This window comes from Carassius carassius, chromosome 5, assembly GCF_963082965.1.
Source record: "Carassius carassius chromosome 5, fCarCar2.1, whole genome shotgun sequence".
In the NCBI taxonomy this organism is placed as follows: Eukaryota; Metazoa; Chordata; class Actinopteri; order Cypriniformes; family Cyprinidae; genus Carassius; species Carassius carassius.
Window position 1 is genome coordinate 18,408,997 of NC_081759.1, and position 23,908 is coordinate 18,432,904.

Here is a 23,908-nt window from a genome sequence, read left to right on the forward strand (position 1 = left end):
ATTAGTGGTTGGAATAGTTAAGTGATTTTTTTTTCTTCCAAGGAATGTCATTATACTAGTCATTCAGTAATCATTCACTGAAGCAATTAATTCAGAAAGTTTTTGCATAGCTCATGACGAGCAAAGGTTAAAGTTCTGTTTTTGTATTCTATTGTTTTTACTATTTTTTTCTGTTTAAGTTTGTTGAACTGATGTGTAAAAGCTAGATCACACTCATGAATTTCATCACTAATGATTACTTGTTGTAGCTTACAACAGCATTGTTCGTGTGATTTCAGTCTTTAAGTCTTTTTATTATCGAAATCTATAGAAATACTTAAATAGAATAATTTAAAAACCCATAAACCAACTTCGATTTTGCAACGGGTAAATAAATAGTATTCTTTGTATTCTAATCACTAGATTTTTTTAGTTGACCCACTATGTTTAGTTTGCATAGGTGCATAGGCCACCTGCTCGCGTTTATTTATTTCCCGCGTGTAATCTGTGACAATATGACCACAAACCAGTCCAACATCTAATCGCTGAATAAGCCACAGCGCGATTGTGAAACCCGACCCATGCGTGTTAAACGTAGGCTAGATGACAGACGCGTTTATGACCTGGGCTTAGCCTTCAAATAACCATTATATAACAGCAGTGACATCGCAACGGCGACTAGAGGAAACCGCAGTTGTGTGGAAACTTTGCGTTATCGTCTTCCGTAAACCGCGCGCGTCCGTAACGCTGTCGCTATGAGTTCGCGAACTAATATTTCTCGTTTACAAGAAGCCACGCGAGTGGCTATTTTTGGAGGCACGCATGGAAATGAGATGTCTGGCATAACGCTGGTAAATATGTGGATACAGAATTCAGCCGAGATCGAGAGAAACGGACTGGTGATCAAGCCGTTCATAAGTAACCCTAGAGCAGTGGAGAAATGCTCCAGGTACATCGACACGGATCTGAACAGAGCCTTCACGCCTGAGACCCTCAGGTAAACAACACCTTTTCTGTAAGTCCGGCTCGTTATGCCTTGAACTTTAAATTGGAAACGGTTTCTTAAAAGGGCGCTGAAGCAAATGTCTCGCTCTTGTGAGTTGGAGGTGTTTATTGTTGTCATACATACGTCAGGTCGACGTTTTTGGCCGATGTGTGTCTTGTGTTTTGCGTCTCGCGTCTTCTTTGAACGCTACGTTCTGTTATCACGTAGGGCTTAGTAGCGCTTCCTTTGTAGACCGTAGAGAGAGAAAAAAACAGTCCCATTTCATGACACAATATCACTGAATCGAGCGATAGTATATCAGTGGAGCGAGCGGTCAGCTGATCCGAGCCGCTCATGTCAGGACTTGTTGAGAAACGTGAGTGAAGCGTGATTTGGGTCATGACAAGATCCTGCTATATTGCATTCTAGACAACGCATAACTTTTTCTAGGATAACGGTTGTAAAACTGACTATTTGAGGACACTTAATCATTTCTATATGTGTTTGTAGAATGTCAGTTTTATAAAAAGCGACATTTTACTGTCAGTAGCCTATTGCACACATTCATACTTTTTTTTCTTTAATGCTTGAGTCTGCAGAAGTCTACACATAATTGTTAATTCAACAGCTCCGCAGATGTTACTCGAGGAAAGGTTTATTGAACATGTTGGCCTTTTGTGACAACATGCCCCATCACAATTAAAAAGCTTGTAATGGGCTTTCTGGTATATTTAACCAGTAAAACAACAAATATGAAGTTGGAAAGCCTAATGAAGTTCTAGGAGCTTTATTTTTCAGTTCATGGTTGTATGCATCGCTTTGCTTTTTTTTATTCCTGCTGGTGACAAAGTGTAATTTTGTCAATGTTGTGAAATAGGAATATTTCTGGAACATTTTCTCAAAGGAGTTTAAAATCTAAACAGAAATTTGTTTAAAAAAAAAAAAAAAAAGTAGTAAAGAAAATAAGTTATTATTTGTGTAATAGTGTAATCTTTTTGTCATCCACTGCTCTGTTAAAATAGTTAATGATACTCCTGCCCCTAAAGGCTATTCAAGGGAATTTTAAAACCAGTCCCTGCATACTATTTTCCTTTAGGACAAATATTTCAAGATCTTGGGTAGGTTTGAACTTCTAGTGTCTTATATTTTACTGGTGCATGTTTATTGAAGTCACTAATTGTGGAATTGAAACTACTTAAACATGCTTCAAAACATATTTTCTGTTTATGTTTTGTATAGAACATTAAATGTTTTATTAATTGATAATTTTATGTCATGTCTTATTTATGATTATTTTATTGTTAATATTGGTAAGAATCTTTCCAAACACAGTGCTCCAGATGTTGAAGGTCTCCCATATGAAGTCCAGAGGGCCAAGGAAATCAATCAGATGTTCGGACCCAAAGGAAGCTCAGATGCATATGATGTCATCTTTGACCTTCACAACACCACCTCAAACATGGGCTCCACCCTCATCCTGGAAAGCTCAACAGACCTCTTCAACCTTCAGATGGTGCATTATATTAAAGTAAGAGGCTAGCTCCAATTATATTGTACAGTGTTATTAAAATAATTATTACCCTCTGCACCTACACTACTGTTCAAAACATGAGACTTTTTTCTTTTTTACACTTTTATTCAGCAAGGACACATTAAATTAGTCAAACCTGACAGATATTTAAGATTTATTTTAAATACATTTCTATTCATCAAACAATACTGAAGTAATAAGAAATGTTTCTTGAGCACCAAATCATTATATTCATAATGCATTCTGAAGGATCATGTGACACTAGAAGACTAAAGTAATGAATTCTGAAAATTCAGCATTGCATCAAAGGAATTAATTACATGTATAAAATATTAAAATGGAAAACAGTTGTTTTAAATTGTAGTAATACAGCACAATATTACTGTTTTTACTGTATTGTTCATCAAATAAATGTAGTCTTGGTGTGCATAAAAAAAATCTTACCAACAAAGATTTTGCTTAATGTCTTAAAATAAGTAAAAAAGAAATTTAAAAAAAGCCATCTTTACACAGACACCTGTGCTCTTCCCCCTACAGAAAGCTTTGGCTCCCCACACCTGTTCAGTACTGTTAAACGAACACCCACAGCTGAAGTATTCAACCACACGCTCTGTGGCCAAACACCCTATTGGTGAGTACCAAAGTCCTACCTAATGTTAAATCAAGTTTAATATTACCCCTGAAAGTCAGCCAGCTGCAAAAAAGTGGAATAACCAGGAACAAAATGAAAGGTTTAGTGATTTCTGTGTTGGGAATAGACCTCAGTGACCCAGTGACTAATATAGATGTGTTTGTGTTGCAGGTCTTGAGGTGGGCCCTCAGCCACAGGGTGTTTTGAGGAGCAATGTATTCGAATCCATGCGGACGATACTGAAGCATGCGCTGGACTTCATCCAGCTCTTCAATAGTGGTGAGGTTAAGCAGAGATCAGCAAGCTTTACTGCATTGAACCAGGAATGTGTTTCAATAAAGGGATTTTAAAGTCAATTGAGGTGGCCACAATAGGATTAGTTTCTATATTTCTTATAAAATAGGATAGATGGGGATACTTTCTAATATAAACCATTAGTAATCACGTGTGATATAGTATTGACGGTATGGAACCATAATGTTGTGTTTTTAAGATTTCGATGTTAAATAACGCTATTTGAATGATGATGTATTGTTAATGCTTCACGTTTACGTAACTTTCTCTCCACTGTGGCCATCTGTTTCTCTGCCAGGAGACTGTGTGACATTTCAAGAACAAACGGTTATGCTATATATAAACACACTTAGACACACACTCACTGCGCAAAAGTTTGGCGTCTGAATATATTTTTGAAAGAAGTCTTTAGTGCTGTCTTAGGCTGCATTTATTTTGATAAACACTACAGTAAAATTATGGAAGCCTTTTTTACCTCGGGAAAAAAAACTGAATTCTGACTTTATTCTAGCAACATCTCGCAGTTCTTTTTTTCCCGCTGGGGAATAAAAAATAAATCCTAGTTTTTAATCTCACAATTCTGACTTTTTACCTCAGAATTGCAAGATTATATCTCACAATTCAGACTTTTCTTTATATTTTCTTTATATACTTTCTATGTTACTATTAAAAAAAAGAAAATTGTGAAATAAGCAAGTACCTATTTTATTCTGTAGAGGAAACAGGCTTCCATGAAAACCAGCACTATTTTGAATATTACAATTTAAATAATGAGTTTTGTTAATTTTTATAATAATTGAGTATTTTGTATCAATTCAAATGTAAGTTTTGAATGTGGTTTCTTATGTTGACAGAAGCTAAAATATAATAAAACAATAATATTGTGAATATTACAATTTAAAAATAATGTATAATTCATAAATGTAAAAAAAAAATCCTTTGATGTTAAAGCTGGATTTTCAGTAGTCTTCAGTGTCCGATTACTGCATTTTCTATACAATAGGATTATTTTCTAATATAAGCCGATTGAAAATGTGCGGTGACTGTATGGATCCATAATGTTTTTCAGATATCACACAATTCACATTTTGAGTAGTTTTCAATAATGCATTTGAATAATGCGTTGCTCATATCGTTTATAGATGCTTCATGTTTACATAACTACCTTTCCCCCGTGGTCATGTGTTCCTCAGCCAGGCTTGTGTGTGGCATTTCAAGACAAACGGTTAAGCTCTCAGGTCATTGAGTCAGCAAGCACTTATTTAAATATGAACTGTCCGACCTCGGCATTTCAGCCAGTTTGAAGAATAGACTTCTTCTTCAAAGATTTATCTTCCTCTTTGTTTTTTCTTTTCCCTCAACTGTGGAAACATTTCAACAAGGTAGTCACGTGTACTTTCAGCCTGACATAGATACACATTTCTCCTTCCTTCACACTAAGTAGGAACATGTTGAGCTGGGCAAGCGTTTTGCTGTTTTGTGACTTGAATACTTGTTTGCTATTTGGTTAGTTTCCATGTCATTAGTAGCTTGCTGGGTTTTGTAGTGTCATGCTGTGTAGAGGGGCTGCATTGTTGTGGATGAAAGCGTTTAGACGTGCTTTCCGTTTGCCAGCGTGGAACCATGTTTGGACCACATCAGCTAAACAAGATATCTGACATAATGGAAACTATTAATTAGAAGACTCAGGGATTTCCAGCTGTTTTAAGAAGACATTTAATTTTACTCCTATTACACTTTAAGGGATATGGAACAGGTTTTTTTAATCCATATGTGCATCTTTTTATTACTTGTGTACATGGCTTGTCTCATATGCCCACAAAAGCTGCATTTATTTGATCAAAAATACAGTCAAAAGAGTACATTTGTGAGCATTGCTATTTAAAATTTCTGTTTTAATATTAACATGTCAGTTGTGTGATTGCAAAGCTGAATTTTCAGCAGCCATTGACACGATCCTTTAGAAATCATTCTAATATAATGATTTTTTATTATGATCTATGTTGTGCAGCCTAATATTTTTAATTGTGATACATTTTTGCCAGAAATAAATCTTTTTTAGCATTATAAATGTTTGTCACTTTTGATCAATTTACATGTCCATGCTGAGTAAAAGTGTTTAAAAAAAACATACTGATCCCAAACATTTGAACAGCAGCATATTATAAAATAATATAATTTATGGCTTGTCACTATAGAAATAAAATGCCACATGGCAGGGTTCATATTTTAGCATTTTACCCTATGTTCGACAAAATGAAACAACTATACAAATGAAACAACATATCAAAGATAAACTCATCAAAGAGTAAATATAAAGAAATAAATGCTCCTTCAGCATGTGTCTTTCTTGTAAGGGTGTTATGTGGCTGTAAAACAACATATGATTGTCATTTCAGACGTTCCGGTTAACTTGAAATATGAGATGTTTTTTTTTCTTTTAGACCGTGATAACGTGAAGGAAGACTGTACCTCAATGTGAGGTGTGCCATACTCTTTTTAGCAAATTGGAAAGTGATATTTTTAGTGACTATGTCAGCACATGACTGACATACAATGCTGAACATTTATCACATGAGTGCTAGAACATATTATTAACATTTTTTTAACACGGTACAGGATGGAAAAATACTCTGAATTTCTAGACCAATGAACAGAGAGAAGCAGGCATATAGCTCTGCTTGTTTACAAAAAGATTTGGCTTTTATAACATTTTTAGGCCAGCCTGATCCCACTCCCTGCTGAAGCAACCAAAGCTGAAAAAATACAGCATGACCTAAGCATAATAAACATGTTTCTAGATTTAACTATGTAATGCATCTCTAGATAAGCCACTGATTAATACTTAAAAGAATTGGGTGTCTAAAAAAGAAAGTTAGCTGAAAAAGAACTTATCCTCAGGCCATCTGAGATGTAGTCAACACTAACAGTAGAACATAAAAATACAGATTAAATATATATAAAACACAACTATTCAAATATACAAATAAGGACATAAAAAATAGATAAAGTAGCATAAGGAACATGGTAGAGAGTGCAAACCAGTGAAATAAACAGTGCAGAAAAAGTGATTGATTGATTGATTGATGATCAGTAGATGAGTTTGTAGATCCAGTGGATTCTCTGCAGTGAATTGGTGCCGTCATAATGAGAGTCCAAACAGCTATAATAACATCACAATATCCCACATGTAATCCTGTCACCTCTGGCCAAAATGCAAACAAAAAAAGATTTTTTACGTGAGAGGACAACATGGAATGAACTTTTTCATTAGAGGAAGCATTTTTATGGATTACTGACTCACATTTTTACAAGAAGCAAATGAAAACACCTTAATGATGGATATTTTTTATTTCAAACACAGAGCTTTTCACTTCACATGTTGTAACCTGATGGACTGGAGTTGTGTGAATTACTTAATAATAATAATAATAATTAATTACATTTATATAGCGCTTTTCCAGGCACTCAAAGCGCTTACATAGTCAGGGGGTATCTCCTCGTCCACCACCAGTGTGCAGCATCCACCTGGATGATTCGACGGCAGCCATAGTGCGCCAGAACGCCCACCACAGACCAGCTTACTGGTGGAGAGGAGATAGAGTGATGATAGAGCCAATCAGCAGATATGGGGATTGTTAGGAGGCCATGATGGTCAGAGGCCAATGGGCGAATTTAGCAAGGATGCCGAGGTCACACCTCTACTCTTTTCGAAAGACATCCTGGAATTTTAACGTCTCATCCGAAGGACAGTGCTTGTGACAGTATAGTGTCCCCATCACTACACTGGGGCGCTAGGGCCCACAAAGACCACAGGGTGAGCACCCCCTGCTGGCCTCACTAGCACCTCTTCCAGCAGCAACCTAGTTTTCTCAGGAGGTCTCCCATCCAGGTACTGACCAGGCTCAGCCCTGCTTCGCTTCAGAGGGAAACCGGTCTTGGGCTCCAGGGTGATATGGCTGCCGGCCTTGTGGAACATTGTGATGTTTTTATCAGCTGTTTGATCTCTCATTCTGACGGCACCCATTCACTTCAGTGGATCCATTGGTGAGCAGGTTGTGTAATGCTAAATTTCTCCAAATCTGTTCAGATGAAATGTAAGGTTTTTTTCATTTCTGGTTAAACTATTCCTTTAACCGACAGGGTAAAAATCTAGATTTTTCTTATTTCTTTCCTTTTTTTTCTGCACCTATTTTTTATTTTTTTTACTGCCATAGGTGTAGAGTTCTCTCCATGTACAGTGGATGTTTTCAGAGTCCAGGAGAGAATGGACTACCCCAGAGACACCAACGGCAACATCACAGCTATGGTGCATCCTCATCTACAGGTATTCTAAATGGACCATCGAGTAAATGCATAGAGAAGTGTGTTTCTTTTGAAAGGAAAGCATATACTCTCGAGCGACAAATAAAAGTCTTGCTCTTTATGACAGGGATGCAGGGAGCGGGAAGCACATGTATGAAAATGTGTCCTATGACTCAGATGTTTGCTGGGCTTGTTTTGACTCCCAGGCTTTACTTATTTTCCACAGTAATGGTCCTGTTCCATTTCCTCTCTTTCTCTTTCTGTGTAGGACTGTGACTGGGAGCCTTTGAACCACGGTGACCCTATGTTCCTAACGTTCGATGGGAGAACAGTCCTTTATGAAGGTGCCAACACAGTGTACCCCACGTTTATTAATGAGGCTGCATATTATGAAAAACAGCAGGCCTTCATGACCACTTGTAGAGAAATACTAGCTGCTAACGCTATCAGAAAAGCATGCAAGTAATGCTGTCTTTAAACAGTCATTGTGTATATATATATATAAAAAAAATTTTTTTTTTGTAACACCATAGGACTATTTACAATTTTTACTAAAATTGTCTTAAAAGAGACAGTAACAAGTCACAAAATCAAAAATATTCACTATATATAACAAGTACATATATATGTATATATATATATATATATATATGTTTTTGGTCAGTAAGATGTTTTTAAAGTGTGTGTGTGTGTGTGTGTGTGTGTGTGTGTGTGTGTGTGTGTGTGTGTGTGTGTGTGTGTGTGTATATATGTATGTATACACACAAACAACCAGTCAAAAGTTTGGGATCAGTTAGACTTTTTTAAATAAGTCTCTTATGCTCATCAAGGCTGCATTTATTTGATAAAAAATACAGAGAAAAATCCCTGTAATCTTGCAATATGTTATTACAATAAAAAAAAATTGGTTTATATATTAGTGTCCTTTAAAATATTATTTATTTCTTTGCTGCAAAGCTGAATTTCCATCAGCCATTTCTCCAGTATAAAGTGTCACATGATCCTTAAGAAATCATTCACTAATCATTTTATTTGCTGATTTATTGTTAGAATTATCAGTGTTTGCAACAGTTGTGCTGCCAAATATATTTTTTTGGAAACTGCAATACTTTTTTCAGGATTCTTTGATGAATAAAAAGTTAAAAAGAATAGCATTTATTCAAAATATAAATATTTTCTAAAATTATAAATCTCTGGTATCACATCTTAACAATTTAACATCCTTGTTGAATAAAAGTTTTAATTTCTTTAAAAAAAGAAAGAATAAACATATCTTGAACCCTAACTTTTGAACTGTAGTGTATATTGTGAGAGAAGATTAATATTTTAAATAAATCTTCTTCTTTTTAACTTTTTATCTATCAAAGAATCCTGAAAGAAAATATCACATCATATATATATATATCATCATATTAAGCGGCACAACAGTTTCCAGCACTGATAATAAATCAGCATATTAGAATGATTTCTGAAGGATCGTGTGACACTGAAGACATTGCCACAGTTCTTCTTGATTTATTCTGTCTCAGTTTGTTCTGTTTCTTCATGTGATTCCAGACAGACTGATGATGATGATGAGATCAGATCTCTGTGTGGAGCACTGGCTGCTGTCAGACTCCTTGTGCAAACAAAAATCTAAAAATTAATCACTGGATTAATACAATTAATATATATATATATATACATACACAGTGGTGTGAAAAAGTGTTGGCCCCCTTCCTGTTTTCTTATTTTTTTTGCGTGTTTGTCACACTTAAATTTTTCAGATCATCAAACAAATTAAAATATTAGTCAAAGATAACACAAGTAAATACAACACGCAATTTTTAAATGAAGGTTTTTATTATTAAGGGAAAACAAAATCCAAAACTTCATAGTCCTGTGTGAAGAAGTGTTTGCCCCCCTGTTAAAAGTGTGGTTTATCACACCTGAGTTAAATTTCTCTAGCCACAACCAGGCCTGATAACTTCCACACCTGTTCACAATCAAGAAATCTCTTAGATAGGACCTGCCTGACAAAGTGAAGTAGACCAAAAGATCCTCAAAAGCCTGACATCATGCCGAGAGCCAAAGAAATTCAGAAACAAATGAGAAAGAAAGTAATTGAGATCTATCAGTCTGGAAAATGTTATAAAGCCATTTCTAAAGCTTTGGGACTCCAGCAAACCACAGTGAGAGCCATTATTCACAAATGGCAAAAATATAGAACAGTTGAGAACCTTCCCAGGAGTGGCCGACCGACCAAAATTACCCCAGGAGCACAGCGACGACTCATCCAAGAGGTCACAAAACAACATCCAAAGAACTGCAGGCCTCACTTGCCTCAGTTAAGGTCAGTGTTCATGACTCCACCATAAGAAAAAGACTGGGCATAAATGGTCTGCATGGCAGAGTTCAGAGACGAAGACCACTGCTGGGCAAAAACCACATAAAGGCTCGTCTCAGTTTTACCAGAAAACATCTTGATGATCCCCAAGACTTTTGGGAAAATACTTTGTGGACTGACGAGACAAAAGTTGAACTTTTTGGAAGGTGTGTGTCCCATTACGTCTGGCGTAAATGTAACACTGCATTTCAGAAAAGAACATCATACCAACAGTAAAATATTGTGGTGCTAGTGTGATGGTCTGGGGGTGTTTTGCTGCTTCAAGGACCTGGAAGACTAGCTGTGATGAATAGAATCAAGAAGTCTGCTGTTTACCAAAAAATCCTGAAGGAAAATGTCCGGCCATCTGTTTCTGACCTCAAGCTAAAGCGAACTTGGGTTCTGCAGCAGGACAATGATCCAAAACACACCAGCAAGTCCACCTCTGAATGTCTGAAGAAAAACAAAATGAAGACTTTGGAGAGGCCTAGTCAAAGTCCTGACCTGAATCCTATTGAGATGCTGTTGTAAGACATTAAAAAAAAACCCTCCAATGTGGCTGAATTACAACAATTCTGCATAGATGAGTGGACCAAAATTCCTCCACAGCTCTGTAACAGACTCATTATAAGTTATCGCAAACGCTTGATTGCAGTTGTTGCTGCTAAGGGTGGCCCAACCAGTTATTAGATTTAGGGGGCAAACACTTTTTCACACAGGGCCATGTAATCTTGGATTTTGTTTTCCTTTAACAACAAAAAAACTTTTCTTTTAAACTGCATGTTGTGTTCACTTGTGTTATCTTTTACTAATATTTAAATTAGTTTGATCTGAAACATTAAAGTATGACAAACATGCAAAAAAATAAGAAATCAGGACAAACACTTTTTCACACCACTGTATAAACAGTATATATATATATATATATATATATATATATATATATATATATATATATATATTCCGAAGTATCATGGAACACTGAGGACCAGAGTAAAAATTAGGATTTGACAATTTGATTTGAAATTAATTGAAAATAATTTAAAAATATATTACAATAGAAAACTGTTTTACATATATTTGATTAAATATCTTTACTGTTTTTTTGCACCAAACCTTTAAAACAGTTGTGTGTGTGTGTATACTTTAAATCTGCCCACTTAAAATTAAAAAAAAAGCTAATTTTAGTTTTTTATTTGTAATCTAAATCTAAATATTAAAATTAATGTTTTTAAAATTTTCTAACTGTTTGAGTCATTCAAATAAGTTGTGTTTTGTATTGAAAATGTTGATTGAAATCCACGGTATGTAAGAGAGAATTTATATTGCTAGATTTTTTAAATAATATATAGGTCTACCTCTAGTGTATGTCTGTCTGCACAGTTCAGATCCTGATGAAATGCACAAGCTCAGGAGCAGTCTTCACTGCCACACACTGTTGACTCAAATACTGACCTGAAACAGCCTTAAAACAACCACAAAATAACCTCTCAGCACTGTGCTTATATGTCATGCATCATGGGAGATGAATCATCTGTCGAAATTCTCTGTATTTTGTGCTGTTTGTGATGCGAAAGTGTTGTAGTCTAAGTCTTGGAGTTCTTGACTTTATCCTCATTTCAGTGGTGCAACCCAAATATTGCCTTAATTGAACAAATAGAAAGTCATTTTTGTCAGAAATGGTTACAAGAGCTCTTACAATAGGAACATGCAGTAATATACAACATGATTTGGTATACTATATGGTGGACTTTGCTCAGCAGCGACTGAAAAGCTTTGGCAGATTTTAGAGAAATCTGTGTGCATTTTCCACTGTGATTTTGTTTTGGGATGTAAATGGCTTGTGTAAACTGTTGAAAGACCCATTACAGTGCATTGTTTTTGAAATAGTGTGATGTTTTAAAATGTCATATCTATCTATGCAAGGAATAATATATTCTCTTTATGTGAATAGATGTTTTTTGTTTATTTCAAATTGAAGAAGAATATTGGTTATTTTTAATACATTTACCAATTATTCCATCAAGTTGATTACATACTGTGTTGTATGATGTCGTTAAGGTCCAGGTGTAATTGAGTATTGCTTGAAAAAGTTAAATGTTGTCAAAATATGGATTATAATGTACTTTAATGTAATAGGCATTGTCACAATGTATTTGTATTACATGAAGTCTCATCAGTCTTAATTAAATGAATTAATATGGAGTAAATAATTTAATAATGTAAATGTATTATATAAACCATTTACATAAAGCCACAAGATTTCTATTTTGTCTCACAAAGATCTTTTCAAAACAAACAATAAAAAAAGTTCTTCATTAAATCTACTTTGCACTTTTTAATTCAACAGATCCTCTATTATAAAAACAGTTCACCTTAAAATGAAACATTAATTTACTCATTCACATTGTATACTGATTTGGAATTACATCAAGGTGAATAAGTAAGTGAGTAATGTTTATTTCTATAGCACCTTTCAAGAGGAAGTGTCACAAAGTGCTTTACATCAAAATAAACATGACAATTAAAAGAACAGATTACACAAAAGCAAGTTTGAATTAATAAATGCATGTATAATCATTTCCATCTCCACTGAAGACACAACTGGCCTTCATTTTCTCAACTGATAAAAACAATTATGCAAATAATTCACATGTTGATCAAGGCTAAAGGCTTGTCCCATATGAACAAATTACAAGGACCAAGACTTTCCATCACTTTTGGGAGAACACCAGCAGGAGCCGAGATAAGTACTTCTGTTTTTTTTTTTTTTTTTTTCAGGATTTAACTGCAAGTAATTATTTGCCATCCGTACTTTAATAGAGTTTATACAATTTAAAAGAGTAGACAATTTTATAATTTCATGAGGCTTAAAAGAGATATATAGTTGAATATAATATGCATAGCAATTGTAGCGAATGCCTTCAAAATGACTTACCAGTTTCCTTAAAGGCAGAAAATACAAAGCAAAAAACAATGGGGCCAGAACAGAACCCTGGGGAACACCACAGGACACAGGTGCTGTTTATGAGGTATAATTTTGAACACTTACTGAGAAAGACCTGTCTGATAAGTATGATGGAAACCAGTTCAAGGCTGTTCCAGAGATGCCAACCTGCTGTCTAAGCCTCTCAACTAATAAACGGTGATCAACTGTATCAAAAGCGGCAGGAAAATTTGCTCTAAATGTACTTGCCATCATTTAAGTACCTACATCTAAGATGTAGATAAGTTGGTTTCTTCATTGGAACAGATTTGGAGAAATTTAGAATTACATCACTTGCTCACCAATGGATCCTCTGCAGTGAATGGGTGCTGTCAGAATGATCCAAACAGCTGAAAAAACATCACAAAAATCCACAATTAATTGAGTCCAGTCCATAAACTCCAGTCATCTTGTGAAGCAAAATGTTATGTGAATATAAGAAACAAATTCATCATCATTAAGGCATTTTACTGTCACTTCTGGCCAAAATACCTGTCCACAATCCATAATATTCCTGCCACTAGTGTAAAAGTCCATTTCCGGTTGTTCTCTTAGATCAAAATCCACCAACATATTTGTTTTGGACTGGTTTTGTAAACAGTGCTAGATCTGTGCAGATTTCTCTCCTGAATCAGACGAGACATCTTTTTCACTGAAGAAAGTATAATGGATAGAATGTGGTTTAAAGTTAATTGATGGATTGGAGTTGTGTGGATTACTTATTTTGTTACAATCAAGATTTTGGACTCATTCTGACGGCACCCATTTACTACAGAGGATCCATTGACGACCAAGTTATGTAATACTAAATTTCTCCCAATGTGTTCTGATCCACATCTTGTATGGCCTGAGGAATGGCCTGTTCATTTTGAGGCAAACTATTCCTTTAAGATCCTACATGTTACATGTTTGGTTGTACAGATTGACCACTAGAGGGCAGCACTTCATCATTGAGAAAATAACTTCCTTTTCTGCCCTTGATTCCAAGATGTTAAAAAGCACTGTTGTACTTGCAACTTGCAGTACTTGGATCCATGAATTTCCAAATCCAGTTTGTTAGCCACATTTGCTTTAATCAGCAAAATATATGTTTTCATTAGTGAACAAATGCCACATAGTGAATTTTCCCCTCATACTACTAATTGTAAATGATCTGTGGGATGGGCTAATATGCATACTAACACAAAATGGGCATCTAAATCTTTCTAGTCGATTCATTGTCATTTGTGTCTTACTCACAGATGGGTAATGTGGTGCATCATGCATGTCACTGTGTCCCTCATTTTTCAAAAATCTATTTCATCAGTTTGATAGAAAGTGTGGAGTGATTTTAATGTGTGAATCACCATGGTAACTGAACCAAGTTATGTATCATCCATTTACAAGTCACTGCTGATCAGTAAAAGTTTAATAGGCTTTTAGTAAAAATTACCTTGGAGTTCTGGGACAGAGTCCAAAAAAGGAACAAAGTCTTCTAAAGGTTTCTTTCTTTACCAAATGAAAGATTTTGTACTGAACTTCCATCGAATAATGGTAAGAGCTACTCAAGCAAGCTTGAATTTACAGGAAGACTTTCTCTCTTTGGCTGCTATTCAAACAGGAGTTAAATGCATTGATGCATATCAAATAAAGGATGACCTAATCGGGTATTTAATTTCTGACACATGCCAGTTTTATAATGGCTCTACACCCGGTGGCTTTGGCACGACTACAATAATTGGTGAATAATTGTTAGGTATGCTAAGAATTCTACTAGATCAGGTTAGATGTTTACACCCTTCTAAGGGTTGATGCAGACTGAGTGTTCTGCATCAGCTGAAGATGTGATGAGACGAGCCCTCTGCCTTTCAGAGGTATGACTGCATTAGCTTCAGTGAATGCACTCATCTCCTGTTTCTCATGTAACAGAGCATGCTTCCTCTTTCCTCCCCCAACTGCCTCATAATTACCATCTTACACATAGTTTTATCCATGTACAAGGAAATCAAGTAATTTTCCTTTTTTTCTAGTCTTTGTTTTCTTTTCTTTTCTGAAAATGTAATTTCCTTCACAAATTTATACTGATATTATATTGAGATACTATTATGGTTTTTCTAATAATTTGAATCAATTTCTTTTTCTTAAATTGTTTTATTTTGTTTTTTTATAAAGGTGACTATAATTTTAACGTTGACGTTTCAGTATTTTTTGTAGGTTTTGTCTTCTACTGTTGTTAATGTCTATATATTTTTATTTCAGTTTTAGTTTAACAAATGTTGCTTTGACAACTAGGTGAATTTTTAAAAAATAATAATTTCATTCTATTTCAGTTAACATTTTTTTTCTTAATTTTAGCTTCAGTTTAATAATAATAATCATGTTTCACTGACCCTCACGTAGTTCCAAACCACAGAAGACAATTATTTTGTTTTTGGACAATTATTTGTATTTGGACCCCATTTGGATTCATTTGGATTTGGACCCCACTGACTTTCATTTTAAGGACTAAACAGTTGAAACATTTAATTTTTAAATAGGGTGAGTAAACTATGTCAGAGTTTTCAAGGTGAGTTTTTTTTTGTTTTTGTATTTTGGCTGAACTATCCCTTTAAACCCTCTGTATATTTTTTAACATGTTAAAATAAATATAGTTATTTAGTGCTAAACCACTGAATGTCCCACAAAAATACATATTACAAGGGCTCAGGTTGAACGTGGGATCAAAGGATGCAAAATGTCATGAATTATTAATATGGATTCCAGCTGAAACTACATTTGTATGTCTGGTGCTAATGCATAAACAAAAATACTAAAACCCTTGTGAGGGCTTTGTTTGATTATGCGCTGAGAAGCTGCAGAAATTAAAACGATAGTTATTTTTATAAAGAAAGAAAAAATGTAGCATTTGTAACATCTCAAGCTCCTAAAGACTTTCTAAAGTGGATGGATCCATGCAGCAGATCCCTCTGCCCCCTCTCATCTCTGATGTGACATGTGGCTATCAGTACACACATCTCTCATCTTCAGTTTCTCATAGAACTGCTGGAACTTGGCCATTCCCATTCTCCAGTGACACGATGATACCCATATCAAATTTGTCCCGCACGTCTCTGCTAATGGTATTGACATCGAGGTGAGAAGGGGGATCTGAATGAAGAATAGGCCCTGCAGCTCTGAACAGAAAATGGATCGTGAATTAGACTTAACTGGGAGATAAAAATCTCACCTCAAATGTACTGAAGGACACTTCAGTAAAAGAGTAAGTGAAAATTCATTTTGTGTAAATGACCACTCTCTTCCCAATTATTATTATGTCAATAATCAACGTAGTTCTTTAGTGATGTCTGCAATACTTTTTCTTGTAAATAATGCATAGAGAGCAGAATAAGGATTAAATCCATGAATTATCAAGACACAAAATGCATTATTACTGTTTGGTAGCAGCCTTTTTTTTGCCGAAAAGCATAAAACAGATGCAAAAAAGTATAAAACCCCTCTTATTCAGGAAATACAAAGATTTTGTATGCCTTTGCCTTTATCACTAAACATTTACTCGTCATTTCTGTTGCTCAATCTTGATGCATTTATATTTAATATGATATATTGTAATACAATACATTTTCATTAAATATTGGTAAATGATTATTGTTACTTTTATTTTTTTTTATACGTGTTTGCTTATATTTGGCTGAATTATGTACTTAATATGTTATTATGATGCTTGATTAACTATTGTTATTTTCATTTTAAAAATGTTTTCTATTTACTCGACCTTTTTAAAAATCTATTTAGGCTTATTTATTTATTTTTCTATCAGTTTAACTATTAACTACATTGTAACTATTACTTTTTTATTATTCATTTGAATTTGATTTAAATTTGGGAGTACATTTATTTGTAAACCTGAGCTGCGTGTTTACTGAACAGGTGGTGCTTCAATGCTGGCTGGGATTTTGCGCGTCTAGAGGCAAACGGCTAAACGATCTGATTGGCTCCGTCTCCAGCTGACGTAACGACTTTCCAATGTAGCGGAAGCTGAAAGTTTTTTTTTTTCAGTTGTAAACTGATATGTGATGTGTGAGTGTGAGAGGATAAAAAAAATGAGCAGTCGCTATTTAACAACAGGCGTTTGAGACAGTGAACCCAAGTCGTTTTAGCAGGAACGAGACATATTCAAGGACTTGAGAATGTGGGAACAGGCGGAATTTGAGAAGCACTGGAGGAATGAGTTTCCCGACGGCGAAGCGCCCGTGATGAACCTCAACTCGGTGGAGGACATCGAGGCAGAGCTAAAGAGATGCAAAGCCAATCTGAAGGTGCTACAACAGGCTCTCACGGAGGAGAAGTTCAAGGTGATCTACCTGCAGACCACCATCGCGCAGAAGAAGAAAACTTGTGACTTTGAAAGTCGGTGCAACAAGACAGATTCAAAGAAGGCCAGTCCTTGCGAATCAGACGGCAAAGGCGGGGACATAACGTTACCCCGGGGCATCAAGACAGGGAAACCCATCCTCGTCCTTCCTCGGAGGAAGCCCGATATTCCGCGAGAACTCCCCGCGGCGCGCGACATCTCTCGGTGCGTTGCCGAGCAACGGATAAACGAGCAAGACAGTGACCACGATTATGAAGACGTGGAGCTCAACGAAAACTTTCTGAGAAAAAACATCCTCAACCCAAAGGTTAACGTCCCTGACAGTCAGCGGCTGAATCCTCGCGTCCGCTCAAGTCGAGAGCTGGACTCGGATGATGGCAGACTGTCTCCTTGCCTCGCGCTCCGCGGGTCTCGCGGGTCTCACGGGTCTGGACGCAGCACACCTGACGGATACCTGAGCTCCGAGCATGACGACTCCTCCTCTGCAGGTAGTACAGACTTGACAACACAAAACTCCTACCATACCAGTTTTTCCACCTTTCTCTTACCAGTTCCCTTCAGAAGATCGACGGCTGCCACTGTTTATCAATTATCAAATAGGCAATTATGCGTATGTCGTCACATGTCAGTCGAAACATACATTTTTGGAATGTGTGTCACAGGACGTTGCATACTCAAAAATGAAAATGTACTGAAAATATACTCACTCTCAGGCCATCCAATATGTAGACGAGTTTGTTTCTTCATTGAAACGAATGTATCGTACATCACTTGCTCACCAGAGGATCCACTTGACTTCAGTCCATCAATTAATCTCAAAGCAAAAAGCTGCATGTTTGTAATAAATCATTAATCATTAAGGCATTTTTAACTTCAAACCAAACCAGTCACTGCAGAGTATTCTTATGTCAGCAAGTGATGTAATGCTAAACGTCTTTAAATCTACATACTAAATGGCATGAGGGTGAGTACATTTTAAGAATTTTTTTTATTTTTGAGTAAATATTCATTTGATCTTTTAAAATTGAATTTACTTGCATTTTAATATTTTAATATATTGAAAATTATTGGAGGTCTTTTTCTAGTGAGGACACTGGGAGGAACTTTGTTGCTCCATTCTACTCATTTATGATCTAGTCCAGCTTTCAGTCAGTGTGCATCTTGTTTGCAAACTATGATGCTCATGATTTATTTTTAAGTTCTTTTGGTTGGTTACTCCACATTTATTTGACAAAAATGCATGCACAGCCAAATAAGTATTTGGATACTTTATGGTTGTCAGACAGATCTTTTTCATATGAAAACATATACCTGTGGTAGCTCTAATAGGACATCTGTGTAAACTTGAGGAGAACTGACTTCATCCACTAAAAATCATGTTGGCTTTAATGCTTGTCATTTGTTGTCCATATACTGTCAATTGCAGTGCACACGTCTTTCTCTCCTGACAGTTTTATCAGTTAAAGGCAGAATGTATGAAAGCGTCAGAAGAACTTATTTCAAATTATTTCAAAATATGATCAGCCAAGTGTCCATAATTTGAACTCACACCACCTCTGTAACATAGATATGAGTTTTATCTGATTTGACACTCTTTTAAAAACCTCCGCAATGACACTAAAACAGGAAAGAGGAAAAGGCACCAGATCTGATGGAACCGTACGTGTTGCTCAATGAGACATAGTCACATGTTGCTACTGTCTTTGACCCATCTGCGTAAAAGATTATGCATAACTTTTATGCTAATCAAAGGCCAGCTCCCAACCCCAAACTTTATATTTACTTTAAAATTGTGACATTATGTACATCATGTTAGACTGTGTATTTGTTAGTTTAGGGAAGTATATTTGAGCAGTGGTGTGACTCAGGACAAATATTACAAAACCTTTGATGTTGTGCTGGGTGTTCATTGAGGAAACATCTTTAAAATTAAATCTGTAAAAAATGCAGTCTTATTGCCTGTACAGCCTTTGTCAACAACAAAAATCTTTGTATTTATTTAGCAATTGCATTGAGTTTTCATTCTTAAGTGGACTGATAAGAAGTATCCAAGCAAACAGTTTAGTTTCGTAGTATTGTTGAGATGTTCCATTGTGGTACAATGAAAACATAACAGCTTCATGTCTATTTAGTGTCACTTCACTCATTTGGACTGTCAGTGAAGTTAGCATGCACATTACTTGCTCTATTAGACTTTGTCTGTGACTGATCCAGTTCATTTAATATGGGATAATCAGGGATTGGGCTTGATTGTGCTGTAGTGGGTTAGAAGGCAAAGAACATCTGGGCCTCTGGAGGGGATGTGTGGGTGTGTGAGAGAGAGAGAGAGAGAGAGAGAGAGAGAGTGATGAATATAAACTCTTATGAACTATTAGAGAACCACTGACCATATCCATATCATGTTCATATCCATCAAGGGCACAAGTTCGGTTTTAAAATGAGATGAGACTTTAAGTGCAGTGATGATAACGGATGATGTTCATACACAGTACGAATGGCCTTGTCTAGCTGGTTGTTTGTTCTGGTTTAGAAACAGTATTTATATATTTAGTCTATATTTCTGTAAATTTGTATGTATATTGTGTATACATGTATATTTTTCTACATATTTTTTAACAACCTGAACTTACCTTGCCCTAAAAGTCGAAATTATCTAATATTTTAAGAAATGTATTGACCTTGATGCACATGATTAGTTGATGTGCCGGTTTACCACATGACTTTATTGGTCGCACCACATGACAGTTTTTTTTTAATGAGAAGAGAACTAGGGAGGACAATATAATGATAATTTGGCCATGTTGCATATTTTGAATTTTCTAATTCTCTTTACACAGCAGTGGTACTTATATAGTGAATCTTAAAATATCATCTAGATCCAATGTTGACCATGTGAAAATCAAGGCTTCGGCCACTAAAATTTAGTGATGCTGAAATACCTTTGATACTGATGTCTCTGCACTATGAAACAGTTTGAGTTTATAATTGGCCTCAGTCTGACTGCCACAGTTGATTAAGCGCATCTTCTGACCTAATTATCAGTCAGTTTTATGAAGCCTTGAAGGCTTTGAAAAACCTCTGTGTAGTTTCAGTTTTAAATCAGATTAGATTCATTCTATGTAGTTTTTATGTCTCAAGTATAATAGTAACAGTAATAAGTAATAACAGTAATATTTGCAATTTGTTTTATGGTAATTCACAAATTATCTCAAATGCCATACACAGCGTTTCCTTTAGTTTGGCACTCTGGAGCGCAGGAAAATACAGTTTATGCATTCAGCAAATTAATTTTGTGTTAGGCGATGGACATTGTTGGGAAACCAAATACTACATCGCCAATCTGGAGCCATCTCCATTCATATCATCAATCTGCATTTGTCAGTACCTCATAAATAGGACAAGGCAGTTTACTGTCTGGGATTTGTCATGTTGTGTCGTGTAGCATTCAGTGTAGCATCACTTATTTTGTCACTCTGTGCTGCTCGCGTCTAGTAGACAGGGTGTATTTAACTTTGTTATTTAGGCTACTTTCTTGTTTAGCTGTATTATTTCTTTGATATTTATTTTAGTGTTTTTCAGGCTGCGTATTCAATGATGGAAGTGCTAAAATAAACATGAGCTGACGAGTTGAATCGGGTGTGTTTGATGATGAGTGAAAAAGTGCTGGTCTGCTCCAGGACAGTTTTGAAAACAATTTCAGAGACATGTTCTTCACACCGTAACTCTCCCAGACGTGGGAAAGTCAGTGAAAGTGGACTCACCAGAGAACAATGCATGTTTCACATTGTCCACAACCCAAGATTTCCACTGCTGGCACCATCGAAGCCGATGCTTGGCATTGGACGAGTGACCAAAGGTTTGGTTATAGCAGCCCGACCATGTATATTGACCCTGTGGAGCTCCCAACGAATAGTTTTGATGGAAACAGGAGAGCTGAGGTGCACATTTAATTCTGCAGTGAGTTAACCAGCTGTGGTTTCATGTGTTTTGGATCTAGGGCTGGGATAAACGATTATTTTTTAAACGATTAATCTAGCGATTATTTTTTCGATGCATCGATTAATCTAACGATTAATTTTTCAGACCGATTCGATTTCGATTATCTCCCCATTAATTGACTACTAACAATTTATACATGTTGATTTACATATCTGAATGAAAAAAAAAACATGAATTCCTTAACATTGCAATATATGTTTATTGCTCTTAAAATTACAAAATAAAAGACTGACTAAGAATGCATTACTTTGCACTTGTATAGAGATAGCATTCAATAAAACCTTGAAGCCTTGAAAACACATAGCTTACTGAAACAAGCTTACTGAACACATAGGGCCTAGCTTACTGAAAAAAAGTTCTTCTTTCAGATGAAAATAACAACAACTTGATGTCTAGCATTCAATAAAAAAGTTCACCCAAAATACTTGTTTAGAGCAATTGAAAGAATACAGTAACCAATGTAAACTTTAGGGCTTTAAGCTAATACAGAGAGTGCTTTTCCAAAAAATAAAAATGAACAGTGGGAGCCAGCAGCCTGTCATGGAGAAAAAAAAAATCTCCGAATGCTCCACGTGAAACTTTGGCGTTCCGCCCTTTTTCTATCGTGTCTAATGATTTTGGTTAATATGCACGAGAGAGAGAGAGAGAGAGAGAGAGAGAGAGAGAGCGCTCGTGTAGTTTGAAGACTGTGAGTGCGTGCGCAAAGCCGGGGCTCTCTCTCGTACGCGCCCTGTCAGGCGCAGCACAGTCATTCTATTCTACATCACTCACCGATCAAATAAGGCTTTGACAGCCGCCAAAAAAAAAGATCAATGCAGAAAAACCCCTGGATTGGTTATATAACATTGGACAGAATGTTGATCCGGCCATCGCGTATATTCAGCGCACATAAGGTAAACGTTTTGCAAACGTTTTTTAGAGAAATAAAAACAGGTCGACGAATCGATGCGCATATTTTGCGTCGACGTATTTTTGTCCCATTTTGGGATGCGTTGTCCCAGCCCTATTTGGATTCAATCCAGGTTAGCACCTGGACATCCCTTTCAGACAGCTTCCTTTTGCATCAACAGTTACACCTGCAGGATGTGGTTCGTGCTGACATCACCCTGGATACCGTAGCTCTCGATAAACCACAAAGACTTGCTGTCCTGTTCACAGATACGCCAGCAAGACGTGCACCAATAATTTGTCCACTTTTGAACACTTATATGTCTCTCATTATGTTGTGTGGATTGCAATATTTTATGTACAGCTGTGCTATTGCTCTGCTTATTCAACCTTCACACTCTGCTCTAACTGGTGGAATATGCAATCATTGAATACTGGACATCAGGCTGCACAAATATAGCCATGAAACCTCCAACACTATTTTGGCCAGTGTTTTAGTTTCATTGTCCAGCCTCTCTCTCTCTCTCTCTCTCTCTCTCTCTCTCTCTCTCTCTCTCTCTCTCTCTCTCTCTCTCTCTCTCTCTCTCTATATATATATATATATATATATATATATATATATATATATATAATTTGTTAGCCCATTACCACCACAGTGGAAAAAATCCACCATCACAGCCCTACTTCACATAAGTTCCAACAACCTTGTCAAACGTTTGTTTGCACTGCTGCCTGTGCAGGATGCAGCTGGATCAAACATGAAAATGACCAAAACATATGTGGTTAGGATGTTCACCGCACCTTCACAGTCTGTTAGAGTTCTTCTGTGATGTTTCAGTTTCAAGATCTCACTAGATCCTCATCTGCAGGAAGACCGCTACCTGCTTCACAAGTTTACACACGTATATAAGACAATGCCAAAACTATGAACAAAACAAACTTCTTTCAAAAAATTAACCTACTTTCAAGTGAGAAAATAAGGAAAACATTAAAGCTATAAGCAGCACTGAAAGGGCCCTCACACCTGGGCTCAACGCCACATTAGAAAACCAGTGAAAGATGAGCAACATGCATTTAAAGTAGTTAATATAGGAGTAATATGTCAAATTCATTTATATGTGTCAAACTTCCTGCTGCCAGCTGGTGGTGCTCTGACTATAACTGAATTTTAGTTATAGTCTTCAGGCAAGCACTTTTATCAAACATGAAGTTCGGTGCAGATTGAACATTGCATGTTTGAGTTAGTGTAAAACATGGAATATCCTGTCGTCAACAGCTGGCGCTATGGGCATAACTGAATATTGGCCTTTAGATGTCTTCGGGCCAGGAATCTTACCAAACATGTGAAATCTAGTGCAGATTGGACTTTGCATGTATAAGTTTGTGTATAACAAGTAATTTCCTGTTACTAGGAGGTGGCGCTATACAAATAACTGAATTTTGGTCTTAAGATGTGTTCCAGGACTCTTATCTAATGTGTGAAGTTTGGGGCAGATCATTAATTGACAGACATTGAATATCTGAGCTAATTCAGGCGGTATGTGACCGGCCCAATCCTCTCTACCACCAAGTAGGGTCCTTTCCAGGAGGCCAG

General features: G+C 36.2%; 2 protein-coding genes across 2 annotated transcripts in view; both read left to right on the top strand.

Moving 5' to 3' along the window:
* Positions 1 to 470: 470 nt before the first annotated feature.
* aspa (aspartoacylase) lies at positions 471 to 8,236 on the top strand. Its single transcript, XM_059549966.1, has 6 exons — positions 471 to 976; positions 2,297 to 2,492; positions 3,033 to 3,126; positions 3,298 to 3,405; positions 7,638 to 7,747; positions 7,994 to 8,236. Exons 1-6 carry the CDS (start codon positions 735 to 737, stop codon positions 8,189 to 8,191), a joined length of 948 nt encoding a protein of 315 aa, XP_059405949.1. The 5' UTR covers positions 471 to 734; the 3' UTR covers positions 8,192 to 8,236.
* Positions 8,237 to 17,041: 8,805 nt separating this feature from the next.
* The window catches only part of abr (ABR activator of RhoGEF and GTPase), a 208,009-nt gene continuing 201,142 nt past the window's right edge, over positions 17,042 to 23,908 (top strand). The window contains exon 1 of the mRNA XM_059549969.1: positions 17,042 to 17,915. Within this exon, the coding sequence (XP_059405952.1) occupies positions 17,243 to 17,915 (673 nt within the window). The 5' untranslated portion in view covers positions 17,042 to 17,242. The remainder of the gene's footprint in view (positions 17,916 to 23,908) is intronic.

Excerpts from the sequence above, each read along its gene's own strand:
- aspa (XM_059549966.1), top strand. The coding sequence starts at position 735 with ATGAGTTCGCGAACTAATATTTCTCGTTTACAAGAAGCCACGCGAGTG. Across the intron at positions 2,493-3,032 it reads AGATGGTGCATTATATTAAA|AAAGCTTTGGCTCCCCACAC; the intron begins GTAAGAGGCTAG and ends TTCCCCCTACAG. Across the intron at positions 3,127-3,297 it reads TGTGGCCAAACACCCTATTG|GTCTTGAGGTGGGCCCTCAG; the intron begins GTGAGTACCAAA and ends TTTGTGTTGCAG.